General features: G+C 42.2%; 1 protein-coding gene across 4 annotated transcripts in view; it reads left to right on the top strand.

Moving 5' to 3' along the window:
- LOC120994630 (transient receptor potential cation channel subfamily V member 3-like) overlaps window positions 1–19,281 on the top strand; it is a 103,611-nt gene that overhangs the window by 66,432 nt on the left and 17,898 nt on the right. For all 4 annotated transcript variants that reach the window (XM_040423335.1, XM_040423334.1, XM_040423337.1 and 1 more), the window contains 4 exons: window positions 12,488–12,643; window positions 14,716–14,805; window positions 16,477–16,550; window positions 18,785–18,950. In XM_040423335.1, the coding sequence (XP_040279269.1) occupies window positions 12,488–12,643; window positions 14,716–14,805; window positions 16,477–16,550; window positions 18,785–18,950 (486 nt within the window). The remainder of the gene's footprint in view (window positions 1–12,487; window positions 12,644–14,715; window positions 14,806–16,476; window positions 16,551–18,784; window positions 18,951–19,281) is intronic.

The following is a 19,281-nucleotide window of genomic DNA, read 5'->3' as shown; positions in this document are numbered from 1 at the left end:
CTGTCATAGCATGCGGTTGCCTCTGGCAACGTGTGGTTTTAGTGTTCACTTTTTATGTTTGGTTAAAGGGAGTTTAATGTCTCTACACTTCCCCTTTAAGTGACACTTACTTGGTTTGGTGATGGAAGGGTTAAGCTCCTTTCCTAGTGTGTGTGTGTGTGTGTGTGTGTGTGTGGGTGTGGCCGTTTGGGTTATTTAGCTTCCTGCTGGATGGCAGAAGTTTGAGGGGTACTACGTGCATGTTGCTGGAGTTGTCCTCCTGGTATCCTGTTACCATCCTTCCAGTAAGGGCCACCCTTCCGGTCATAAATCCAAATCCCTGATGTTTAGTTGATGTCCTATGCTTTTGGTTTTTATTGCAGCTATGGATGTCATGGTTCCTCTGTGTTCTTATGTGTGTGCTGTTTGTCTTATGTTTGTGTGGACAGCGTTTCTGAGCGCGGGTTCCAGTCAGCAAGGCTGTGGCAGGTTAGTGTGAAACTGTCTGGTTCACCTGTCATATTCATAGGCTGTTGTTGTTCCCCTTCTCCCTGCTGCTTGGCCAGTTAAGACTCCTGTTTCTCCGCATCCACGAGGAACAGGTGGTCTACCCAGCTCCTAGTTCAGGGATCGGCGGAGGGTGAGTAGGGATCCGAGGTTCCTGAGCATGAGCCCTCCTACCATCAAGGTCGGCTCATGCAGCTAGGAGTCCGGGTCAGATTAGGGATGCGATAGGAGGTGACCTGCTCCCTAATTCGGTCGTCCTGGCCAAGTAGCGACCGGACATCTTCTGAATATTGCACGGCTGAGGGTTTCCCCCATCCTCAGCCGTGACAGAGCCTGTGAGATCCAGTCCCCTGGATCTCACAGGCCCCGGAAGCTGTATGAGTAATACACACAGTATTACTCATACAGCCAATGCATTCCAATACAGAAGTATTGGAATGCATTGTAAAGGATTAGACCCCCAAAAGTTCAAGTCCCAAAATGGGACAAAAAAGAAAGTGAAAAAAAGTTGAAAAAATAAAGTCCCCCTCCCCCCCCAAAAAAATTAAAAGTTTCAAGTAAAAATAAACAAAAACGGCATTTTCCCCAAATAAAGTTTAAAAAAATTGGTAAAAATGGGGGGGGGGGAAGTATACATATTAGGTATCGCCGCTTCCGTATCGACCGGCTCTATAAACATATCACATGACCTAACCCCTCAGATGAACACTGTAAAAAATAAAAAATAAAAACTGTGCTAAATAAACCATTTTTTTGTCACCTTACATCACAAGAAGTACAACAGCAAGCGATCAAAAAGGCGTTTGCCCACCAAAATTGTACCCATCTAACAGTCACCTCATCCCGCAAAAAATTTGCCCCTACCTGAGACAATCGCCCAAAAAATAAAAAAACTATGGCTCAGAATATGCATCCCGTAGTTTCTAAAATGGGGCCATTTTTTGGGGTTTGGCATTCCTTTCCTTCTGCACCCTGCTGTGTGCCCGTACAGCTGTTTACGACCACATATGGGGTGTTTCTGTAAACTACAGAATCAGTCAGAAAGGAATTTTTTATTCCCCTAAAGTGGGGAAAATTGGCTTCTACCTCACAGGTTTTTTTTTTGCCTTCCTCTGGATCAACTTGCAGGATAACAGGCCGAACTGGATGGACAAATGTCTTTTTTCGGCCTTATGTACTGTTACTATGTTTTTACTTAAATCCTAGGAACTTCTTGTCCTGGCTTGTTGTGCACTTTTGCTTGGGTGTGCACAACCTCCAGTGATAAGGCTGGCGTAGGACTAACAGAACCTGTCCAGACAGGACCAGGCCTGCTGCCTTCCCCTAGCAGGGGTTAAGTCAGACGAACTCCTCACACAACCTCTCCCCACGAGGGGGTAGGGTAGACTGACCTACTCACTACATAAACTCCTCACTCTGGAAGGAACTAGAAGGAAACTATCTCTGCCAATGTTGCCGCCATTTGCTTGTAGACCAGGCAATTACATTAACATAACCAGTTGCATGAATGAATATGCACATTATTAGGAGATGACAAAAGGTACATTAGATACTATAAATTAGCTCATAGGAAACAGTAGCAAAGTGCCAAAAATAAGTGGTAATGTCACTCCGGGACATTACATTTGGGCATCAGACTATCCTGGCACATCTGTTTACATTCCTAGTTTCCTGTTTTGTTGAATAGGTAACTTTATTGATAAAGCCTGGCTTACTGCAGAGTAATGAGTCAGAGGTTGGCTGCGCCCTTCACTGTTCAGCCTGCAGGAGCTACTCCCAGTACCTGTGCATCTGGCCATGTTGTTACTACACCCATAAATGAATCCTGCTAGTCTACTTTTCACTCAGTGTCTAAATCCCATCACTGACAGTCCACAGGCCCTTCCTTTACCATCTAGGAGTGCAATAAGCAGCTTAAATCAACAAGCACATCAAATCACATGTGTATCTAATCGTATCATGTATGATACAGCCTGCTATTCCTGATACAAAGTCTGTGGTGTGCAATACTGCCTGCTGAGCAGTGTATCTAATCCCATCTTGTACTATACTGTCTGGTGTGGTGTGTATCTAATCCCATCTTGTATGATACTGTCTGGTGTGCATGTAAGCTTATCATGTCAGGTACTGTCTGCTGTGCCTCTATATCTAAATCTATCATCTGCAATACTGTCTACTGTTCCTGTATCAAAGATTCTCATGTGTGATACTGCCTGCTGAGCTGTGTATCTAATCATATCTTGTATGTTCCTGCCTGCTGAGCTGTGTATCTAGTCCTATCATGTGTGATACTGCCTACTGAGCTGTGTATCCAATCCTGTCTTGTATGATACTCCTTGCTGAGCTGTAAAACAAAACATGCAATGCAACAGCTCTCTGCAAACCAAATAAAGTACAAAATTGCATAATAATTGCAAGTGCTATACTAATAAGTTAGAGATGCTTGGCAAATCATTTTGTACAAAATTATTTGAGCCCGTCAAGGCAATCTCTGTAAGACGGGTTCCTAACACTAAATTCTACCTGTTATGTGCCATGACGGCTACCATACAATTCAGCGAGTGTAGGTTCCACATGCATGCTGGGCCTGCCTTACTTTCTGTCATTTTTGGTGCCAAAATGGCCTCCATTATATCCAAGGAATGCAGGTACCAACATGCATGCCAGGCCCACTCCACACCACCCCTGGTGCCAAATGGCCACCAAAGACTGCAATGAGAGTCCACAAACTATCTCTCTCCTGGTGCCAAATGGCTTCCAGTGAGTGAGGGGGAGCAGGCCAAGCTATACAGGGAGTGCAGAATTATTAGGCAAGTTGTATTTTTGAGGATTAATTTTATTATTGAACAACAACCATGTTCTCAATGAACCCAAAAAACTCATTAATATCAAAGCTGAATATTTTTGGAAGTAGTTTTTAGTTTGTTTTTAGTTTTAGCTATTTTAGGGGGATATCTGTGTGTGCAGGTGACTATTACTGTGCATAATTATTAGGCAACTTAACAAAAAACTAATATATACCCATTTCAATTATTTATTTTTACCAGTGAAACCAATATAACATCTCAACATTCACAAATATACATTTCTGACATTCAAAAACAAAACAAAAACAAATCAGTGACCAATATAGCCACCTTTCTTTGCAAGGACACTCAAAAGCCTGCCATCCATGGATTCTGTCAGTGTTTTGATCTGTTCACCATCAACATTGCGTGCAGCAGCAACCACAGCCTCCCAGACACTGTTCAGAGAGGTGTACTGTTTTCCCTCCTTGTAAATCTCACATTTGATGATGGACCACAGGTTCTCAATGGGGTTCAGATCAGGTGAACAAGGAGGCCATGTCATTAGATTTTCTTCTTTTATACCCTTTCTTGCCAGCCACGCTGTGGAGTACTTGGACGCGTGTGATGGAGCATTGTCCTGCATGAAAATCATGTTTTTCTTGAAGGATGCAGACTTCTTCCTGTACCACTGCTTGAAGAAGGTGTCTTCCAGAAACTGGCAGTAGGACTGGGAGTTGAGCTTGACTCCATCCTCAACCCGAAGGCCCCACAAGCTTATCTTTGATGATACCAGCCCAAACCAGTACTCCACCTCCACCTTGCTGGCGTCTGAGTCGGACTGGAGCTCTCTGCCCTTTACCAATCCAGCCACGGGCCCATCCATCTGGCCCATCAAGACTCACTCTCATTTCATCAGTCCATAAAACCTTAGAAAAATCAGTCTTGAGATATTTCTTGGCCCAGTCTTGACGTTTCAGCTTGTGTGTCTTGTTCAGTGGTGGTCGTCTTTCAGCCTTACTTACCTTGGCCATGTCTCTGAGTATTGCACACCTTGTGCTTTTGGGCACTCCAGTGATGTTGCAGCTCTGAAATATGGCCAAACTGGTGGCAAGTGGCATCTTGGCAGCTGCACGCTTGACTTTTCTCAGTTCATGGGCAGTTATTTTGCGCCTTGGTTTTTCCACACGCTTCTTGCGAACCTGTTGACTATTTTGAATGAAACGCTTGATTGTTCGATGATCACGCTTCAGAAGCTTTGCAATTTTAAGAGTGCTGCATCCCTCTGCAAGATATCTCACTATTTTTGACTTTTCTGAGCCTGTCAAGTCCTTCTTTTGACCCATTTTGCCAAAGGAAAGGAAGTTGCCTAATAATTATGCACACCTAATATAGGGTGTTGATGTCATTAGACCACACCCCTTCTCATTACAGAGATGCACATCACCTAATATGCTTAATTGGTAGTAGGCTTTCGAGCCTATACAGCTTGGAGTAAGACAAAATGCATAAAGAGGATGATGTGGTCAAAATACTCATTTGCCTAATAATTCTGCACGCAGTGTATACTCACACTAATTAAAATCAGCCTATGGGGCAGACGAGCTGGTCAAGAGTGCACGACTGAGGTGTCAGCCACACCTCCAGTACAAACTGCAAAGAAAAAGGGGGTCAGTCAGCACATCCCAAAGCGCAGGGGCGCTTGCTGAGCTGTGTATCTAAAGCCTCATGCACACAACCGTACCTGTTTTGCGGTCTGCAAGTTGCCCATCCTCTAAATAAGGATACTGGCCGTGTGCGATTCACATTTTTTTGCAGAGCCATTGCCACCCACAGTGCCCCATCGCGCTGTGTATGAGTCAGTACAGGCTTCATACAGAAGCTTGTACACTCAGAAGATAGCTGGCGGTCCCGATGCATGCACAGTAGTGTGCAGGCGTCAGGACCAAGGAAGGCCGGCAGGAGGCGGTAATGTCAGCGATGACACACCATCTCCTGCTCCAGAGAGAAAGAGAAGAAGACGGCACTGGAGCAGAAGCCCTGAAAGCCAGACAAGAGCGGCCGTGTGACCGTGATGAGTATCCTGGGAATGCTGCTGCTGCTGGAGGTGTCAACGCAATTCATACGCTTCTCCTTCTTCTTTGTGTGGTGCCAAAGTAATTAGAAGTATAAGTATGTGTACACCATACTGCTTTATAATGAGACCAGACACACTAGGTGGTTTCATGAAAGCATCTTCTCTCTTCTCTGAGCCATGGTAGAAGAGGCGCACTTCATTCACATTACATTGACTTAAATAGCAGACATGACATCACAAAAGGGGTGTTCCTTAAGAAGAGACTATTGGCTCCTTAACCTGATAGGAGTGGTTTCAGCAACTTCAACTCTGAGTTCATAGGTATATTTGAAAACTGTAATGTAATCCCCTCTTACCCCTCCCTTATTTACCTTAAACAAAAGAATGCACACATGGCTCAAACATCTGGCTTGTGGACAAAAATGTGTACTACAGAATAATGTTCACACCAGATACACATCTCTCACAAATGCCTGCTTTTGCGGGAAATAGACCAAAGGTGAACAGGCAAAGTGAGGTACTCTCCCAACGCCCTAAACAGCGAAGAGCTGGACTTTCCTTATTGCTTCACCAGGGTCCCCTCAACTCCCTTTCGGGTTTGCCTTCACCTTGTCCTATTTACCCCGCAACCATCAACAAGGTTTTATTTACTTCAAGATGGAATCTTTTTTGTCTTTGACAGGGGCACAGCACATATACATAGTGTGGGCATAGATGTATTATACATTCTTAAAAACAATTTTCCTAAAATGGAGAACTATATAACAGCCTAATAAAACCAAATGCTCAAAACACTGTAGTCGCTGAACCAGTTCCCAAAACATTGTTCTGGCCATGATATTATACATTTCAGAAGTTTTCCCGTCAGTTCATTTGATAAAGTCCATCAGTTTCCTCAGATCCTTAGTGATCCTCCCATCAGGGGCAGTGTTGTCCGGAATGTAGATGCAGCAGGAACTTCTAATGATTTTGTAGACCCCTCCTTTTTCTGCTGTCAAGGACCAGTCGGTTCTGTAGTCATTACTGGAAAAGAGCTCAGTTGTTCCACCATTCCCTTAACAGTATCAAAGGTGTAATTTACAAATCTCTGTTGATGACAATAGATATGTTAATCCAATCAAATTTTTTTTTTTTTTACTAATCATGGGAGTTAATGACTCAAATCCTGCAGCTACCTGACTTTTAGCTTTAAATTCGTCAGAAACTCTTCTACGGACTTCTATGGCATCCATGTATCCATGTGAGTCAAAGGATGTAGGGAGCGACCTCCTTTGTCTTGACCGGACATTGTTTTTGTCTACTGATTTGATCTCACTCAGGAGGTGAGAATAGAACAAATGGCATTAGTACTTGATCAGGGTACATTGGCCACTTCATTCCACCTGCATCCTGGGTCAGAGTTTCAAATCCCCACACAATCACCAGATATCTGCGTTTTGATCATTTTGGTTGATGAACCAACTGTCAGGAACTATCAGAGTCACTACTTGTCATCTTCAGCTGAATTAAGTCAGAACAATATCCTAGAGGGAAAACACCAAAGGGCTTTCCTGTATATAATCCTGTCTCTAAGGCCAGTTTGTCATATTATTTTTAAATTGGCCAAATATTTAATGTCAATTATAGGTAAGGATGTAGGAGCCATAGATGCAACTGAACTATGAGGTTTTTCCCTTACTTTATTTTCACTTGAAATTCGCCTAGGGGATCTTTGTCACTTACACATGCTCCTAAACATATATCCCCGAAATCTGTTGGATAGGATTCCTAATGGACAGGAACAGAGGATTACACTCATGGGGCCAGATTTATCATTAGCTCAGGTCAGAATAATGGAGTGAAAAAGTCCCAAAAAAGTCCCAAAAAAGTCCCAAACGCTAAAACTGCGCACAAATTTGCGACTTTTTTCTGCTCTGCACTATGCTCGCCAGTTTTCTGAAAGTGGGCGTGTCTTCTTATGTAAATGAATCTCTAGACAGATTTACTATTGGGACTATTTAAAAAAGTCGCAAAAAAGTCGCAAAAAAGTCCCAATTTCACTCCAGTGAGGACCATGCTTATCTTATGAGACTTTTTAATAGAACATGCGACTTTTTCATAAAAACGTGCGACTTTTTCATAAAAACGTGCGACTTTTGTAAAGCTGCTTACTGACGGATAAACTGCTACCGTCAAACCACATTTATTACAGTCTTAAAGGGCCGATCATAAATCTGACTTGGCTAAAACTGACTTTAGCCATATGTTAAAGTGGAGTGAGCTGTCAGAGTAATGATAAATCTGGCCCATTATGTTTACAACTGTTTGGTGGTGTTCCCTTCAGGACAGTCATTCTTTGCAACAAACCTTCAGCTTTATTGACTCTAGAGGTAGTTTCCACTGGTTTATATTCCCAACACTTCAGACTAGTACTCCATTCTGTTAATCTCCAATATCCACAGTTGGTATGGTCATATTTAAACACAATTAACATAGGCTGGGTCAGTTCCAGTCACACAGATGTACTTATCAGACCAAAACCAAGTGTCCTATCTGTCATCTGTCTTACAGTCCACTATACTGTAAAAGTCAACTTAGTGGTTCCTGACTCATCTTGATAATATAACACCGTTGGAATTTGATTTGACTGATATTTCCCCCTTGTACAATATGGAACAAACAATACGACATGAAACAAAACATTATGGCTCTTATAGTCCTGGCACTTGATTGCAATACGATCAGTTTCTCCTTGCAATTCGACAGCAGTGGCGGCGGTTATCAGGACTTGATGTAGATCTTCAAACCGTAGCTCTAGGACTTTACACACGTCTCTCGTTTCACCAGTACCCAATATCCTGATTGTAAAGAATGAATCGCTTCTATATAGTCTGGATTCTAGGAAACAACTAAAACTTAGAAATACACATTAGACAATTAATTTGTGCAACAGACAACATAATTTTGGAAAACTACTATGCTGCATCTGGAACTATTGGGGAAATAGACACCTAATCCAGGAGAGTTCCCAAAGAGTACTTCATAAGGACTTAGGCCTATCTTCCGGTTAGATGTATATCGGATGGAGAAAAACCCCAGGGATAGGTACTCTCACCTCAGTCAGTATCTTTTATCTGTAGCCTTTGCTACAGGCCAAATCTCTGAATATCCTGGAAAGAGATCAATATAGACACAGACATATTCACACTGTTCCACTTTTGTTCTGAATGTAGTCAATCCGCAGTCTCTGAAATGGGTAAGATGACCTTGGCATATGCCTTCCTGGAACTCCCATAGTTCTCCCATTATTATTACAGCATTCACCTTCAACTAACCTAGTGGCAGCATTGTTGAACCCAGGAGCCATCCACCACAGAACCCAATCACACCTTCTCTCTCTCGATTTGCCCATGTTCTAAATCCATCCTCTTTAGGTAGAGTGCCCTCTGAAGGAAGAGTTTCTTACCAACTCTCCAGAGTCCAATCATCACTTCTACCTTTACCCTTTGATTTTTACTTTTAGCCTCTCTAACCTGTATCTGAAAAAGGCAAACTTTTTGGAAGTCCACTGGCCTCAAGCCATCCTGTATCACACAGACTTCCACTTAACGTAGACTTCAGGTAATAGTTTAGCCTTTACCTTCTCAGGCAGCATCAGGGCATCAAACATCTTTCATGCACTCAGCATTCATTATTGATGGGCTTACCCATGGATCAAACAAAACCTCTGCTTCACCAGATTAGACCATAATAATGAGTGATACCGAAAGCATACCTGGATGTTAGTAGTCTTACCCTCAGCCATCTTACAAACCTCAGTGAGTGTCTTCAGCTCTGTCTCCTGCACTACCATTGATGGAGGGAGTGGTTCTTTCTTGACAACATCAGATTAAGTAAGAATAGCATATCCTGTCCGAGATGATACATCTTCCAAGAACCTGAAATTATCTATCAGAAACTCAAAAATTTGGTTATTAATTGGAGACAGTCACGTGAATTTGAATTTGAATTTTTATATTTTTATTTACAGAGGTGGGAAAAAGTATTTTTATTTACTACTCCCAGCCTCCCCCCCCCCTCCAGATGCAGCAGAGTAATCGGATCTAGTTTTGCACACCCTTAAGACGGTGATTAATTGGTGAGAGGAGTAGCAATTGCATTACTATCTACTCCTACACATGTGATACTACCCTTAGCCATGAGAGATCATGGAACATGTTTGCTATGAGGCAATGGAAATAAATCCTAAGGATTGTATAAATAATAGGGATACAGAATTTGATTGTGGGTTGTTAATTCTCTATGGGCGTTTCATTTGAAGGCTGAACATTTGTAGCTCCTCCCACGGGTGAGGAAGTGGGCAAGTACATACAAAGTCTTCCTTCCCCCCTCTAGTGGGGAGGACTGATAGGCAGCCACGCCCACCTTAGGCCTTTGTTTGATTTAACTTTAACAATATGGAGGGACAAAATGAACTTCTCTCAAGCCTAGCCAACACTAGAGCGGCACTTAGGATTTTCTCATGCATAGCTAAAGTAAGCTCAAAAATCCAAATCCACCCAACTTTCCTGGAGTCTAGTGAAAACTTTCTCCACACTCTGTCCTGATGACAATGTGACTGACTGATGACCTAAACACTTCCTCCCAGACTCAATTATCTTCACTATGCATTAAATCCCCAGCTCTACATTGGACTAAATTTTCCAAATCTCATAAATAATATGAGAAAACTCTCCATATTTTAACTAATTTTCTATAAAGCAGCATAAGTAAGTTCTCTGAATTGGGAATTCTACATCATACATCATACAATGATGCAGATATCCCTACACTTTCACTCATATCTGGATAAGGACTTAGAATGGGTGCAATCTTAGATTGATAGGATTGGACACTTCCAAATGGCATCATGGCGCAATCACTGCGGGCACTTTCTTAACTAGTAAAACATACAATTTGGAAAGGTCCTTTGCAAGCATCATTGGATCTAATCCAATGCTGGAGCCCTGTCTGTAAGATCTATACATAACATACATTAGTATCTTCACAGTCTGCAGATGCATTACCAATTACCAGCCCCCCTCCCCCCCCCCCAGACCCCCATATGGAGGGGGGCTGATTCCTCAGGGGGGTTTCAGTAAGAGCACAGAGGGGGGAATGTGGAGGAAATAGCAAAATACAGATGGGAGGGGTTCTTTTTGAGAGCACATTCCAGAGAGAAAACAGGAAAAGTTCTTGTGGAACTACAAGTCACATTTTGTAAGTTACAGCAGATGTGGTGGGGGAAGGGATGCCACATGGCAACTTCTTTGTTCTCTGTAGGATTCAAAATCCTCCATCTTGTAATAAGAAATGCTACTCATTTCATTTCTCCAACTTTCAATTTCTCTCAGTCACTTCCATAGACACTTTTCACCATAACTTAGTATGCACCAGCCTATTATCCTTCAACCAACTTCTCTTTTCCTTCAATACACTTATCCACAAACTTTCATTTAATCTATCTCCTACTGCATTTGCAACCTCTAGGGGGAACTTTTACATAATACTACGTATTTCCAGATAATACCGGAAATCGCTGCTACTTAGTATGACAGAATGCTTTCAACTTTTATTCCTAACTGAAACTTTTCCTTCCTTTCTTGCATCAACTGAGCTGCTGTTAACATCTCCTCACTTGGTCCTGCAACATTGGAATTTCCCATTATTGTAGTTACACTAAGATCAAACAATTGCTAATTATTATCGAGCCCGCTAACTTAAGTGTAGTTGCACAAAGATCAAACGATATCCGATTACTATAAGTAATCGCTATCGAACCCACTAAGTAAGTGCAGTTACACATAGATCAAATGATATATAATAGTATTGAGCCCACAATCTCTCTTGGTAAGGACCCCTAGTCAATTCACCGGGATACAAAATCTTAATAACTTCCAATCACCTATGATAATTGGTGTTAACCCTTTCCTCAATATTCTCGTCGGAACTTGGCTGGGATCTAATTCTACGTCACAGGATATCCGACTCAGCTGTCTAACAACTTCTGTTTAGTTCCAGCATGTCCTACCACACAAAGAAGGAATATTGCAACAGGTTCTTTCTAACGGACAGATCAGCTATAATTTGAACCCTTCTATCGCGATAACACCAATTCAACTCATGAGAATCCACTTGGGCAAACGACTCAGAGGAGGTTGTAAGAATTAAAGCTTCTTACCTTTGCTGCAGCTTATGACCTCGTCTGGTGGTTTTGCGCAAGTCCTCTCCTGGTGTTTGAATCGGAAATTATGCAAGCTGTCTGCCTAACCATGGGGACGCCATTTGTCAGCGCAATTCATACGCTTCTCCTTCTTCTTTGTGTGGTGCCAAATTAATTAGAAGTATAAGTATGTGTATACCATACTGCTTTATAATGAGACCAGACACACTAGGTGGTTTCATGAAAGCATCTTCTCTCTTCTCTGAGCCATGGTAGAAGAGGCGCACTTTATTCACATTACATTGACTTAAATAGCAGACATGACATCACAAAAGGGGTGTTCCTTAAGAAGAGACTATTGGCTCCTTAACCTGATAGGAGTGGTTTCAGCAACTTCAACTCTGAGTTCATAGGTATATTTAAAAACTGTTATGTAATCCCCTCTTCCCCCTCCCTTATTTACCTTAAACAAAAGAATGCACACATGGCTCAAACATCTGGCTTGCGGCCATCTTGTGGACAAAAATGTGTACTACAGAATAATGTTCACACCAGATACACATCTCTCACAGAGATGAGTATGTCTCTCCCAATCTTCTCTCCACAGCTTAGATTTGGCCCTCAGTTTTTAGGACAGGCCAGAGAGCCCCTTTAAGTGTAGGGCAGGCTTCAGAGGAGCACCCTCAGTTCTTGTTAAAAATGTACTTTAATAAATGCCACTTAATGGGGTTTTTAGTAAATTCAGTGACTACATTTAAAAAAAAAACATAGGTAAGAATAAGTTAAAAAACTAAAGTATTTCACCCACCGATCCCACATTGCTGCCATTCTGACTCTGCTTAGTTCTCCGCTGCTCTCCACTTCCTGTTGTAACTCAACACATAACTGGAAAAGCCTGTATTAGTAATAATCTCTGTATATTATTAACAAACTAAATAATATCTTATTTTATTCTAGAATCGACATGCACTGTTGGCTTTAGAACCTCTCCATACTCTTCTTCAGATGAAATGGAACAAGTTTGGAAGATACATGTTTTTAATGTCTTTTCTTTTTTTCTTCGTTTTTAATATTGTTTTTACTCTTCTGTACTATCGACCACATGGAGATGAGGTACAGTGCACCTTCAATTATTAGTCTATTGATGATGGATTGAACTTATAATGTCTTTGCTTTGCTGCTGCTGCTATGTAACATTCTCAAGGGGGAAAGGTTCGCCTCTATGACTTTTATACACTCACCTAAAGAATTGTTAGGAACACTGTTCTATTTCTCATTAATGCAATTATCTAGTCAACCAATCACATGGCAGTTGCTTCAATGCATTTAGGGGTGTGGTCCTGGTCAAGACAATCTCCTGAACTCCAAACTGAATGTCAGAATGGGAAAGAAAGGTGATTTAAGCAATTTTGAGCGTGGCATGGTTGTTGGTGCCAGACGGGCCGGTCTGAGTATTTCATAATCTGCTCAGTTACTGGGATTTTCACGCACAACCATTTCTAGGGTTTACAAAGAATGGTGTGAAAAGGGAAAAACATCCAGTATGCGGCAGTCCTGTGGGCAAAAATGCCTTGTGGATGCTAGAGGTCAGAGGAGAATGGGCCGACTGATTCAAGCTGATAGAAGAGCAACGTTGACTGAAATAACCACTCGTTACAACCGAGATATGCAGCAAAGCATTTGTGAAGCCACAACACACACAACCTTGAGGCGGATGGACTACAACAGCAGAAGACCCCACCGGGTACCACTCATCTCCACTACAAATAGGAAAAAGAGGCTACAATTTGCACGAGCTCACCAAAATTGGACTGTTGAAGACTGGAAAAATGTTGCCTGGTCTGATGAGTCTCGATTTCTGTTGAGACATTGAAATGGTAGAGCCTGAATTTGGCGTAAACAGAATGAGAACATGTATCCATCCTCTGATGGCTACTTCCAGCAGGATAATGCACCATGTCACAAAGCTCGAATCATTTCAAATTGGTTTCTTGAACATGACAATGAGTTCACTGTACTAAAATGGCCCCCACAGTCACCAGATCTCAACCCAATAGAGCATCTTTGGGATGTGGTGGAACGGGAGCTTCGTGCCCTGGATGTGCATCCCTCAAATCTCCATCAACTGCAAGATGCTATCCTATCAATATGGGCCAACATTTCTAAAGAATGCTATCAGCACCTTGTTGAATCAATGGCACGTAGAATTAAGGCAGTTCTGAAGGCAAAAGGGGGTCCAACACCGTATTAGTATGGTGTTCCTAATAATTCTTTAGGTGAGTGTATATATTAATAGGACACATAAACCAGGGTTGTCCTTATGGAAAACAACTATAGCTGAGAAGACAAAGCAGTATCTCATCTCATAACATAAGGCCAGGGCAGACTTAGGCACAGGCTATGTTCCCATTTATATTGAGGCATCCGTTAACAATCTAAGCCACATTGGTCTGCTGCATCCACCGCACAGGGGACACCACCAGTGACACCACTGACTTATAGTGGAGACTGTCAGGTTCCATCAAGAGTTCAGTAGTTTTTTTTCTGTCAAATTTGACAGAATCTTTGAATGAGGCATCAGACATATTCTCCTCTACCCATTGAGAGCACAGCACATACATGTGTCCGTGTCCATGGTGGCCAGAGTTGGGAGGTGTATAGCAAACTCTAGTCCAGGGGGTGCACACCCTGCGGACCGGGGGCCACATGCCCTCGATATCATTCTGTGCGGCCCACGTGTATGTCTATGTCTTGTGGCTGCTGACATGCATTTTTCATGTATTCTCCCATTAGATGGGAATCCTGGAGGTGTACCCAGACATTTATAGTATATACTGTAAGTACAATACGCCATAAACACAGTATTTCAGTTGGTAATACCGCTTTAGCTTTTATTTTTGGCCCTTGGGATTCCTTCAGTCTGACAATGTGACCCCCAACCAGAAAAGGTTGTGCACCCCTGCTCTAGTCTTTATGAACCAGATCAGCGGTAACTCTAAGAGATTGACTTTTATAAGTAAATAATAAAAGTGCCAATAAACATTTTATTATATAGTGGTCTCTCCGATCTTCTGTCACATAAGCTATGCATGTGTCACATATTTTCTTTCTTTTCCAATGATGCAATTTCCATTAATGGTATAGTTTACCCACTACTCATAACTACCATGTTTTTCTTATTGCAGGGTCTGAACTTATCTACTACAACTGGAGTCTTTAAACTTATTGGACATGTGTTTATCATAATCTGTTCCACGTTCTTAATTGTTCATGAGGTACAATTCTTGTCTGCCATTTATACTGCGGCCCCCGAACACATAACAGCTGACCACCGAGATCAACTAGGGAACCCACAGAGCGAGGGTGCTGCCACATGTTCAGGTTTTTTAATGTAGTTTTTGACGCCAAAATCAGGAGAGGACCATAAAAGGAGAAGAAAGTATTACGGACAGATACGACTTTTTTGAAACCACTCCTTGTCTTGGCTTCAAATCTGCATAAAAAAACTTAAATATGTGGTCTGGTATCAGTTTCAGTTTGCATCAGTTTCTCATCTATTATCTTATCCACCACCCTCTGTTGTTTGCTTCTCATGCATTTCTGATATAAAGCAATCATACAATGAGATTTGATAATAAATGGCGCCACTTTTCCATGATGTAGTGTACTGTATACAAACACGATGACCCTGATTCATCAAGACCGTCGTCTTCTGCGTCGGTCTCGATGGGAACTTTGCTGCTGGAGGAGCTGTGTGCCTGTGCCTGCGCTGCTGTAGATTTCAATCGTTACTTACGCCAATTTATGGCATAAATAATGATGAATGATGGCCCCATCCACATACGCCTCCTTTTCATAAAATTGTCAAGAGAGGCAAAAAATGGCAATTGCAACTAGAAATGTCACAATGGCATTGAAAAGTCGCCAATTCCATGGATATGAGACTTTTCTATGCCAAAAACTGACATAGGGGGAATAATGGATTTCTCGCAATATTTTCCCAGCGTATGGTAACTAGTATGATCTGTGGCACAAGTCAAAAATACTTCAACAAAGAATAAATTGACAAACCCAGACTTAAAAGGGTTCTGCACTTTGTTTTAACTAATGATCTATCCTCTGTTTGAGAAGGCAGCGGCGCTCCAGCAGCACCGCGGCCTTCCCACTGTTTACCACAGGCCGAGTGACGTCACGACTAGTATCAACTAGCGTGGGCGGGGCTAAGCTCTGTTCACTTAAAGGGAACCTGTCACCAGGATTTTAGGTATAGAGCTGAGGACATGGGCTGCTAGATGGCCGCTAGCACATCTGCAATACCTAGTCCCCATAGCTCTGTGTGCTTTTATTGTGTATAAAAACCAATTTGATACATATGCAAATTAACCTGAGATGAGTCAGAGCTTGAAAATATGACTCTTCTCTGGTCACACAAGTAAGATATGACTCTTTTATGTTCATTTGCATATGTATCAAATCGGTTTTTTTACACAATAAAAGCACACAGCTATGGGGACTGGGTATTGTGGATGTGCTAGCAACCCATGTCCTCAGCTCTATACACAAAATCCTGGTGACAGGTTCCCTTTAAATGGAGCTTAGCCCCGCCTACGCTAGTTGATACTAGTCGTGACGTCACTGGGCCGGCGGTAAACAGTGAGAAGGCCGCGGCACTGCTGGAGCGCCGCTGCCTTCTCAAACAGCTGATCGGCGGGGTCCCGGGTGTCGAACCCCCTCCGATCAGAAGCTGATGATCTATCCAGAGGATAGATCATCAGTTAAAACAAAGTGCAGAACCCCTTTAAGCTAGTGAGAGCCTTCAGGAGTTATTGGGATCCATTTGATGAAGGTCCATTATACTGGTCTGTCAACAGAACCTTTTTAGAAGGCATATTTCTGTGAAGTCCTAAAATGCTCTTTTACATATATAAGTGACTTTTTTTTTCTAGGGTGTGGCAATCTTCTGGATAAAGCCTTCTGACCTACAAACAGTAGTGTCTGATGCATGGTTCCACGTTCTGTTGTAAGTCTTTATTAGTGCATTTAAGCGTCTACATCAATTTCTTAGAATCTTTTAAGCTCTTTGTGATTGGCTTGTTTTGGGTCTTAATAGGATTGTCTCATCTTAAATATTGATGGCGTATTTCTAGACAATGTCAGATAGGATGGGTCCCACACCTATCTCTAGAATGGGCCCCGAAATTGAAAGAGAGCACATGACGCAAGTGTGGTTATTGCTCTATTCACTTCTACGGGACTTTTATGGGGCTTCACCCCCACTGAACGAGCAGCCAGTTGTCGGGAAGGAACGCTTCCCCTCCCGATAATCGGCTGCTACTCTGGCCGTGTAAATCCACCGTGAGTTTACACCATTAATAGGATTAGTAAATCTGGGCCACAGTAATAATGAAGTAAGCCAAAAAGAATAATACACAGTGCATCGTCTGTAAAGGGGTGTGGATTCATGAGAAAGGGGCATGGTTTAAGAGGAGCCAATCTCTGACCAAATTTTTGGTATACAAATACTGCTGCACATATACAGTCCTGATCAAAAGCTTAAGACCACTTGAAAAATTGCAAAAAATCATATTTAGCATGGCTGGATCTTAACAAGGTTCCAAGTAGAGCTTCAACATGCAACAAGAAGAAATGGGAGTGAGACAAAACATTTTTTGAGCATTCAATTTAATGAAAACAACGAATAAACTGAAACAGGCTGTTTTTCAGCTGATCAAAAGTTTAGGACCACACCCTCAAAAAAAAAATAAACCCCCCCAAAAAACATAAATCCAACTTCCAAACATGAATTCAGTAATGAGTAGCTCTGCCGATATTGTTTATCACTTCCAAAATTCGTTTCGGCATGCTTGATGCAAGCGTTTCCATGAGGTGAGTGGGAACATTTCTCCAAGTGGTGAAGATGGCCGCACGAAGGCATCTACTGTCTGGAACTGTTGTCCATTTTTGTAAACTTCCCTTGCCATCCATCCCCAAAGGTTCTAAATTGGATTTAGATCAGGGGAACACGCAGGATGGGTCAAAAGAGTGATGTTATTCTCCTGGATGAAGTCCCTTGTCCTGCGGGCATTGTGTACTGTAGCGTTGTCCTGTTGAAAAACCCAGTCGTTACCACACAGACGAGGGCCCTCAGTCATGAGGAATGCTCTCTGCAACATCTGGACATAGCCAGCGGCCGTTTGACGCCCCTGCACTTCCTGAAGCTCCTTTGTTCCACTGAAGGAAAAAGCACCCCAGACCATTATGGCGCCCCCTCCACTGTGGCGCGTAGAGAACATCTCAGGTGGGATCTGCTTGTCATGCCAGTAACGTTGGAAACCATCAGGACCATCAAGGTTAAATTTTTTCTCATCAGAGAATAAAACTTTCTTCCACCTTTGAATGTCCCATGTTTGGTGCTCTCTTGCAAAGTCCAAACGAGCAGTTCTGTGGCGTTCAAGGAGACAAGGTCTTTGAAGACTTTTTTGTTTTTGAAGCCCTTCAGTCTCAGATGCCGTCTGATGGTTATGGGGCTGCAGTCAGCACCAGTAAGAGCCTTAATTTGGGTCGAGGATCGTCCAGTGTCTTGACGGACAGCCAATTGGATCCTCCGGCTCAGTGCTGATTAAATTTTTGTTGGGTCTTCCACTTGACTTTTTTGTTCCATAACCCTCAGGATCATTTAAGAAATTCCAAATGACTGTCTTACTGCGTCCCACCTCAGCAGCAATGGTGCGCTGTGAGAGACCCTGCTTATGCAGTTCAACAACCCGACCACGTTCAAAAGGGGAGAGTTTTTTTGCCTTTTCCATCACAACGTGTGACTACCTGACAGAAAATGACAATGAATCCACATCTTTGCACAGATTTGGCCTTTTAAAGGCATGTGGTCATAATATTTTGATCAGCTGAAAAACAGCCTGTTTCAGTTTAATCGTTATTTTCAATTAATTGAATGCTCAAAAAATGTTTTGTCTCACTCTCATTTCTTCTTGTTGCATGTTGAAGCTCTACTTTGAACCTTGTTAAGATCCAACAATGTAGATTTTTTGCCATTTTTCAAGTGGTCTTAAACTTTTGATCAGGACTGTATCATCCAGCATAAATTTAGACTAGGCTGTCTAGTCTAAGTTGACACTATTTGTTAGACAGGATTAGCACAGTTTCCCCATTTAATGCCTTTTCCTATACTGTATATACTTTTATGCATGAACTTTTGAAACAGTGCACCCGTTTAATGCATGGACATTCATTCACCAGCTTCACACAAGCCGTCCTGGTCATCCTATCGACATTAACTTATACATATGGAGCGCAAGAATATCTGATCTTCGTTGTCATTGCCATGGCTGTTGGGTGGACAAACATGTTGTACTACACAAGAGGATTTCAGTCCCTGGGTATCTACAGTGTTATGATTCAGAGGGTAGATATCAATCCTGATTATTCAATGCCAAGTGTAACTTCAGAGTGCGTCTTACAGCAATTGTGATGTACAATGTGGAAGAATTGTAACATACTCCATAGTGTGACATTAGAAAGTCTGAACTCACTTTCTGCTATGTTAGCCATAAAGGTATGTTCACACTGTAATGTTTCAAAGTGGATTTCAGCTTGTTTTCCTCTTACAAAAATCTCTTAACATACCGGTAAATGTCTCACAGAGTTAAATGGAAATCCTCACCCTAGTGCATACAGCAGGGCGGATTTGGCATTTCTGGGGACCCAAGCAAAGTTATGTCTTGTGGCCCCGTCGA

Source organism: Bufo bufo, chromosome 3, assembly GCF_905171765.1.
Source record: "Bufo bufo chromosome 3, aBufBuf1.1, whole genome shotgun sequence".
Classification (NCBI taxonomy): Eukaryota; Metazoa; Chordata; class Amphibia; order Anura; family Bufonidae; genus Bufo; species Bufo bufo.
The sequence above is the reverse complement of the archived record's forward strand: the minus strand, read 5'-3'. Positions and strand labels throughout refer to the sequence as shown.